The sequence below is a fragment of the Apis dorsata genome, unplaced genomic scaffold (genome assembly GCF_000469605.1).
Source record: "Apis dorsata unplaced genomic scaffold, Apis dorsata 1.3 scaffold_1158, whole genome shotgun sequence".
NCBI lineage: Eukaryota > Metazoa > Arthropoda > Insecta > Hymenoptera > Apidae > Apis > Apis dorsata.
In genome coordinates, this window is record NW_006264255.1 from 1 (window position 1) to 7,660 (window position 7,660).

General features: G+C 22.5%; 4 protein-coding genes across 7 annotated transcripts in view; 3 read left to right on the plus strand and 1 right to left on the minus strand.

Moving 5' to 3' along the window:
- The first annotated feature begins 226 nt into the window (after nt 1-226).
- On the plus strand, nt 227-2,124 carry LOC102678374 (probable U2 small nuclear ribonucleoprotein A'). 3 transcript variants are annotated; one of them, XR_004151685.1, is made up of 5 exons: nt 227-538; nt 619-659; nt 784-1,360; nt 1,443-1,541; nt 2,017-2,124. XR_004151685.1 is itself a non-coding variant. In XM_031514733.1 (4 exons), exons 1-4 carry the CDS (start codon nt 457-459, stop codon nt 1,481-1,483), a joined length of 741 nt encoding a protein of 246 aa, XP_031370593.1. In that variant the 5' UTR covers nt 227-456; the 3' UTR covers nt 1,484-1,692. The 3 variants fall into 3 exon arrangements, 1 of the variants encoding a protein (XP_031370593.1); XR_004151684.1 differs by having other exon boundaries at nt 1,788-2,104; XM_031514733.1 differs by lacking the exon at nt 2,017-2,124 and having other exon boundaries at nt 1,443-1,692.
- Nucleotides 1,999-3,196, plus strand: LOC102678229 (NADH dehydrogenase [ubiquinone] 1 beta subcomplex subunit 7). The gene is made up of 3 exons (XM_006624823.2): nt 1,999-2,205; nt 2,718-2,886; nt 3,011-3,196. Exons 1-3 carry the CDS (start codon nt 2,100-2,102, stop codon nt 3,099-3,101), a joined length of 366 nt encoding a protein of 121 aa, XP_006624886.1. The 5' UTR covers nt 1,999-2,099; the 3' UTR covers nt 3,102-3,196.
- Nucleotides 3,197-4,487: 1,291 nt separating this feature from the next.
- The window catches only part of LOC102679082 (elongation of very long chain fatty acids protein AAEL008004-like), a 27,656-nt gene continuing 24,483 nt past the window's right edge, over nt 4,488-7,660 (minus strand). For both annotated transcript variants that reach the window (XM_031514731.1, XM_006624829.2), the window contains one exon: nt 4,488-5,425. In XM_031514731.1, coding sequence (XP_031370591.1) covers nt 5,246-5,425 — 180 coding nt within the window. In that variant the 3' untranslated portion in view covers nt 4,488-5,245. The remainder of the gene's footprint in view (nt 5,426-7,660) is intronic.
- The window catches only part of LOC102678601 (elongation of very long chain fatty acids protein AAEL008004-like), a 56,726-nt gene continuing 54,396 nt past the window's right edge, over nt 5,331-7,660 (plus strand). The window contains exon 1 of the mRNA XM_006624825.2: nt 5,331-5,456. The gene's annotated coding sequence lies outside the window, so the exon portion shown is untranslated. The remainder of the gene's footprint in view (nt 5,457-7,660) is intronic.

The following is a 7,660-nucleotide window of genomic DNA, read 5'->3' on the forward strand; positions in this document are numbered from 1 at the left end:
ATAATTTAAATTAATAAAAATTTAATAATAATATAAAAAAAATAATAATATATAATATAATAAAAATATATAATAATAATATAATAAATATAAAAAATTTTATATTTATATAAAATTTATATAAAATATATTTATATAAAATGAACTTTTAAAAAGATGTTTTCAATATCATTTCAATAGATGGCATCAATTGTTAATTCCTATTTTATCTTATCCTACTTTTAAAAACATGTTTTCAATATTCAAAAGATGGCGCTGAATTTTTATTCTATCTCTTTTTCTTATTATTTGCTTGGTTTCCCTGAACTGTGTATTGTATAAAATCAAGTTTACTAATGCTACATGAAAACGATAGCTGTACAGGGAATTAAATCTTCGAAATAGTATTGAGGCAAATAGGTTAACCTTTATAACAATTTTGTTTACTAGTAATTCTATAAACAATATTATTAAATAATGGTTAAATTAACACCAGATTTAATTCAACAATCCATGCAATATATTAATCCTGTAAAAGATCGGGAATTGGATCTTAGAGGTTTGTATGAATTATATTGACAAAATATAACCTAAAAATTGTCATTAATTTTTTAATATTTTGGTAATTTTTTATTTCAGGGTATAAAATACCTACAATTGAAAATTTGGGCGCAACTTTGGTTAGTATTTTAGAATAATATTTAATGAATTTTTTTTTTATTAATTATATGTATTTAATTATTACAATTTATAAAAAAAATTAAATAAAAAATAAATAGAACATAATATACAAAAATTTTTCAGGATCAATTTGACACTATTGATTTTTCTGATAATGATATAAGAAAATTAGATGGATTTCCTTTATTAAAAAGGATCAAAACTCTTTTTTTTAATAATAATCGTATTGTCAGAATTGGAGAAGGATTAGAACATTGTATTCCAAATTTGGAAACTCTTATGTTAACTGGAAATATGATTCAAGAACTTGGTGATTTAGAACCACTCACACAATTAAAAAATTTAACTAATCTATGTTTGCTACAAAATCCAGTTTCCGCAAAACCTCAATATAGACAATATGTTGTATATAGATTTCCACAATTGAGACTTTTAGATTTCCGAAAAATCAAGATGAAAGAACGTGAAGCTGCAGTTGCATATTTTAGAAGTAAAAGAGGAAAAGAAATGGTTCGTGAAATAGCAAAGAAAGTAAAAACACAAAATTCTGGAACATCTATAGACAAACCATTAACAACTCCAGAAGAACGAAATAAAATTAGGGAAGCTATTACAAATGCTTCTTCCCTTGAAGAAGTGCAGCGTCTTAGTAAATTACTTCAAGCAGGACATATGCCTAGTGAAGATAGATTACAAAATGGTATAATACAAAATAATTAAAATTCATGCAATATATTTATTATGTTTTAGATTATGAAAATATTTGATGGTTATTATTATAGGAAATACAATGCCTGAAGCAATGGAAGAAGAAGATGATTGAATTATTTTATATTTTTCAATTTTAAATACAACAAGAAAAATTTTTTCTATTATTATAAGTAAGTATTTGATTATATAAATGAAACTAGATGAAACTTTGATCATAGATGAAACTAAAAAGAGCTTGTTAAGCTAATAAGAAAGTATGTGCTACACAAATACATTAAAAAAAAAAAATATTTCAAAAAATAAAATTATTAAATTCCCTAATTGGCCTGAAGCGATTTTTTAAAAATAATATCATATAATTATAAATTTTATATATATTATTATTTATTTTTAATATATATATATGTTTATTTCAGTGAGATTTTAATAAACTTTATGATTAAAAAGATAATTGTTTTATGTGTGAATTCCTTTCTCATGTAAAACAATATTATTTTTAATAAATATATAATAAAAACATCGTAAATGTTTTTTATACATATAAGAATTTGTAAATGAATAATTTTTTTAGTAATGTTGTAAAAATAATTAAGAAAATTTATATTTGATATAAATTATTTGTTTATGTTAAATTACATAATATAGTATCACCAGAGGTCGGTATTGTGCGTTATTCGCACTTTCTTGATTCTATGTTATTTTTCCGACTATAATTTTATATTAATAAAATGGGTAATACATTACAAAAAGCGATAAGTTCAGATCCTTTTCCGGATTCGGAAAAACCAACATTTGATCCGATGTTCGGATTTTCCGGACAACGTAAACAAAGAGGCAAGTATTTTAATTGAACCTAACCTTCAATAAGTTTATTTTAGTTATTGATATTTTATATTTTATATGTGCTATGTTTATTTATTACACAATTATGTAAATGATTTAAAATTTGCTTCTATAGTGTTATTAATTTTTTGCTAGCATTTCATTATAATATTATTTTTTGAGTATTCAATATTTTTCTCGTATTATAAATAATCCATTAATGACATAATCATATATTTGAAATTATTATAAGTTAATTTTCATGATTTTTATTAAAAATTTTATTTTTGAGAACATATAAAATTATGAGTAATAAAAAGTAAAAAATATGTTATATATAAAACAGTTTTATTTTATTATTATTATTATATAATATATTCTTATTTAAATATATAATATTATAATATTATATATTATGTATTATAATAGGATATATAATATTAAAAAAAATACATATATTACTTAATTATATATGTCTAATTATTATACACACAATTATATCTAGTTATAATGTTACATTACAGTTATGCCTGTGTCAGAAGAAGATATGATAGCTGCTAAAATTCCACATGATTTAAGAGATTATTGTGCTCATCTTTATTTAAATTATATCCGGTGTTATATGGAAAAATTCCCTTTTGTAACCCGTTGTGTAACAGAAATACATGATTATCAAAAGTGTGAATATGATGAGTAAGTCTTAATTAAATTACTTATAAGAACTAAAATTAAATTAAATTATAAGAAATATTGCCATTATTTTTATTATTGGTTGATATTTATTATAAAGAATTTTTAATTATAATTTATGTTACAGTTATATTTTAAGAGCGAAAGAATATGAAAGAGAACGTAGACTTCTCGTTAGAGAACGCAATAGGCAAGAAGCTTTGAAAGCAGCAGCTTAGATTTTAGATTTATTCAAAATTGTATACATGTATACATTTAGATTAGATTGTGAAAGAGCAATTAATAAAGAATTTAAGATATAAATTATTAAAAATTATGTAAATATTTTCATTATTATAATAATTCTTATTCATATTTTGTATTTTTATATTTATATTTAAGATATGTTAAACAGGATTTTTTTTCTTATTTATATTAATTTATATTAATTTTAATAATTTTTTTATAATTTTTGTTTTTAAATTAAAGAAATAATATTTTATTTCTCTATATAAATAAACTACTATCGAAATTAGTATTATATTTGTTATTAAAATTTTATGTTATAACAAGAATTTCAAAATTTTTACTTCTCTTTCTCTCTCTATCTCCATTTCGTTAATATTTCATTAATATGATTATATATTAAGGATAGGTTATATTGTGCAAGTAATTCAATATTTATTCATATTACAAAAAAAAAAAATAATAATAAAAGAATTACATATTTACAAAATGATTTACGCTTATATTTTATCACGTATATAAATAACTTAAAGTGAAGCTTGATCCCTAAAAAAATAATCACATTGTTAGGAGATAAATTCGTCTTTTTTACCTGTAGATTCGAGATAAGTATATCTGTCATCTCTTTGGAAGGGATGAATTTATAGAAGAATCAATAGGTAGAAAGTATCTTTATTCGACAGATTTCCGGATAAAGAAAAGATATTTGTCAGAGAAGTTGTTCATTAATGTTTCAGCGTTTCGTCGTTTTCTTATATAAAAAAAATGAAACAAGTGATAATTTTTAATGAGTAGTTTCAAGAAACTTCATTGTGCAGTATTTATATGTTTTTCAATAAATGTACAAGTGTCAATATTGTCCTTATCAATATCTTTATATGTTATCCTTTCGATGCCAATTGTTTTTATTCAACAATATGTAATTTTTAGCATTTACTGTATTGTGTCAGAAATACATAAGATATTAAAATATAATAATTTCGCGATAATTTTCGAAATAATATAAAGGTAAATATATCACTTCACTATTTTACTATTTTTTATTTATTTATTCCATATGTTGCAAGTGTGAATATATATTTAAAAATGTGATTTATAATTCATGAAGTTTCTTTAAATACTCAATACAAATATGTGACAGTAATAAAAGTAATAACAATAAAATATAATAAAAGAATATAAATACATACAAATTTAAACAGAAGATTGAGCTTGAAAATTCATGAGATGAGCCATTATAATTACATACATTAGAATGTTTATTAAATTAAGTATTTTTTTTCAAAGGAATTAATCTTTTTCTTTTTCTTCTGAAAAATAGATAAAAAAATTCATTTGTACATATATTTATCATAAAACAAATAGCTCAAAACAAGTAGTATATTAAATAAAACTGTAATAATGACATCTTGCGGTGCTTACTAAAACTAATTATATATTTACAGTAAATCTTAATTACAAATCCGACGATAAGTAAAAAGTGCATTAAAGTAAATTAACGACACTAAGGACCGATCAATGTATCGAATTATATATATATATATTTTTTCATTTTCATATACTTACTTTTTCATATGAATACGTATTATAAAACGAATTAAACTTGATTGTTTTTAGTGAAAACTTTAATTCATTCTTCTTAACAAAAATATAAATTTCAATGATAACCTTGAATACATAATCGGTCAAAATTTTCTTAAAAATAAGTGCTTTGAAAGCCCTGGTCTGAGCTTTTCGCGAGACCTGAGATATCCTGCGGAGGATATAAGATAATATGTAAAATATATAATCTTCTTCCATACGGAAGGAATCTATAAGCTCTACTCCGATCGAATAATCACTTCGATCTTTCAAATGGTCGAATTCATGAATCGATCTTTCTTAAATATTTTCTTATATTTTTTTTATATTATTTATATTATATTTATTTATATTCTTTTGCAAAAAAAAAAATACGAAAATTTTTTTTATATTTTTTGAGGATACAAAATTTTAACAATAATTAAATAATAATTTACAAAAATTTGAAAATTTTTTTTATAATCGATTCGTGATAATCGAACATATATGCGTGATCAAAAGATCGATGTGTTGAAATGTATCGGAGGTAAATTTGGGATAATAATGTCCATCGTGTTTAATCGTTCTTCAGTTCCTTCATCGTTCTGTCGTTATTGTACGCTCGTCGATAGAAATCTGAGAAAAGGATGAAGAAGATTGTTGAATGAAGCAGTAAAAGTGCCGCTACTAGTTTTGGATAACCGCAATCGAATACCAAAGCTTGGGCGCTATGTACGAACACCAGAAAGAATTGTACCTGTAAACGAAAAAAGGATACATATATAAGGGTGAGTCGAATTTTATATTCTTTTTTCCTGAAAATTTATTAATATCATTTAAAAATACAATAATGTTTGCTTAAATTCCAATTGAAATTTCTTGCCTAAATTACAATGATTCAGTCTTATCATTATTTTATGCCAGGATATAGGACTAGATATAGGATAAAACAGCGATATATAGTGAAAGAAAAAAGAATAGAAATATATAAGAGAATAAGAAAAAAGAAAGAAATAATATATTTTCAAATAAATGGCATCGAAATATTTAATTACAAAACTACATTGCTATAATTTTTATTTTATTTTTTTAATAATTCAATCTTTAACATATTGGAATTTAATTATTTAGAATTTTTCACAATCTAAATTATATATGACAATAATAAATTGAATAACTGAATGATATGTGATTTATTATCGTAATAATAAACAAGAATAATCAGCTATATGATCGGATTTTAGTTCATATAATAAAATTTTTGTTCATATAAATTATAATTAAGGGATAAATTATAATTAACTACTAAAGTTTTATTTATATTTAAATACAGTTTTATATATATCTAAATAGAATTTGTATAAAAGTTATTCATTTGTATAAATATTTCATTTATATCTACAATATTTGTTCGATCTAACCTTAAAATTGCCATCTTCGATTCAAGTTTACCATCTTTTCAATGTTGACATAGAAACTTTATGCATATTCAATACAAATTTTTTGATTTCGATTTTATTAGAAATATTTTCGAATTGATAGAAATAAATTAATTTTTTTATTAATTTATAATAGAAAAAGATATTTTAAATTATCTTTTACGATAGTATAAAATAACAATTATGTTTCCTACTCGCATATATCACTTGAAACATTCTGTACAAATTAAAATTTGAAAAAAATATAAAAATAATTTAGGTATAAAATTGTTCTGCATCAGAGAAATGAATGAATAGTTTTTCTAACCTCACGATTTATTCGAAACGAATTGAATGGTTGCGGAATATCCTGGAAAAGAATCGACGAAGATAACCTCAAATGTAAATGAAGTAGGGAGAGTCACGTGCATTGTATAGGAAAGGACAACACGAGTTTTCCTTATGTATTTTATGCCGATGTACGAGAAATTAATGAGTCTTACGAGTTAAATAAGGTACGCTTTGCATAGGTGAGGCTTCATAGTCATACTATCGTTTCACTGTAACACAAAGCCTAACTGCAATACTGTTCTGGTAGAGGACACTATACGATATATTGGAATGCCAAATTACGCCATCGCGACCGAGTCCAAAGCAAGTCAACCTGCAATTGCCCAACGTTTGTACTTTTCACTTTCCTTCGTTCCTACCATGTGTTTGTGAGAAATTTTGTTTATCGACTTGTACGAGTAGCCAACAATGACTCAGGATTTCGCGAAAATATTGTTATTGTCGATATTGACTCCACGCCGAATATAGTTGAGGCATCTTTATAGCTTAAATGGTAAAATTGAAAATATTCTATATATAAATAAGAATCTTGTGACAATTGGACAATTTAATTTTTTTAAATGATTTATTGTAGTGATGACTATTATTGATATATTGTTTCTGTGAAAAATATTGTAGATATTTGTTTATTGTTATATTTAATTATTTCTTTCTTGATAAATTTTCTTTAATAAAATCTAAGAGAAAGATTTAACTTAGATTTCTATTTCTTGAATTATTATCTTCTGAAGAACAAAGATTATTATTTTGGTTATTAATGGCTATTTAATGGTTTTTGTTGCAAGATGTTGGATAGATTGAAAGATGGAAGTAGTTGAAAGAGACAATTAATCAAAAAGTTTTACTGTATTTTCGATTTTGAAGTTACAAATTGATTAAAAAAAATTATGAAAATATACGTTAACATTAACTGAAATGTTAAAATATCAAGAGATGATAATCATTAATAAAAAATTCTTTCTATTGACTTTAATTAGTAAAAGATTAAAAGTTTAAGTTTCATTTAAATATAATTATTAATAAAAAAATTCTTGAATTTTTCATTGATTTTCATTAATAAGAAATCAAATCATTTAATCTTCAATGTTTAATGAATCAATGTTTAATAAACGAAGATTAAAATATTCATTTCTTTTAAATGCTATTTTTTGTAATAGTTTTTTTCTCCCATTTTTGAAAGAATGTGTAAATTTAAAGAATATATAAATTGTTTTTTTTTTTTT

Excerpts from the sequence above, each read along its gene's own strand:
- LOC102678374 (XM_031514733.1), top strand. The coding sequence starts at position 457 with ATGGTTAAATTAACACCAGATTTAATTCAACAATCCATGCAATATATT. Across the intron at positions 660-783 it reads AAAATTTGGGCGCAACTTTG|GATCAATTTGACACTATTGA; the intron begins GTTAGTATTTTA and ends AAAATTTTTCAG. Across the intron at positions 1,361-1,442 it reads TGAAGATAGATTACAAAATG|GAAATACAATGCCTGAAGCA; the intron begins GTATAATACAAA and ends TTATTATTATAG.
- LOC102678229 (XM_006624823.2), top strand. The coding sequence starts at position 2,100 with ATGGGTAATACATTACAAAAAGCGATAAGTTCAGATCCTTTTCCGGAT. Across the intron at positions 2,206-2,717 it reads CGGACAACGTAAACAAAGAG|TTATGCCTGTGTCAGAAGAA; the intron begins GCAAGTATTTTA and ends GTTACATTACAG. Across the intron at positions 2,887-3,010 it reads CAAAAGTGTGAATATGATGA|TTATATTTTAAGAGCGAAAG; the intron begins GTAAGTCTTAAT and ends TTTATGTTACAG.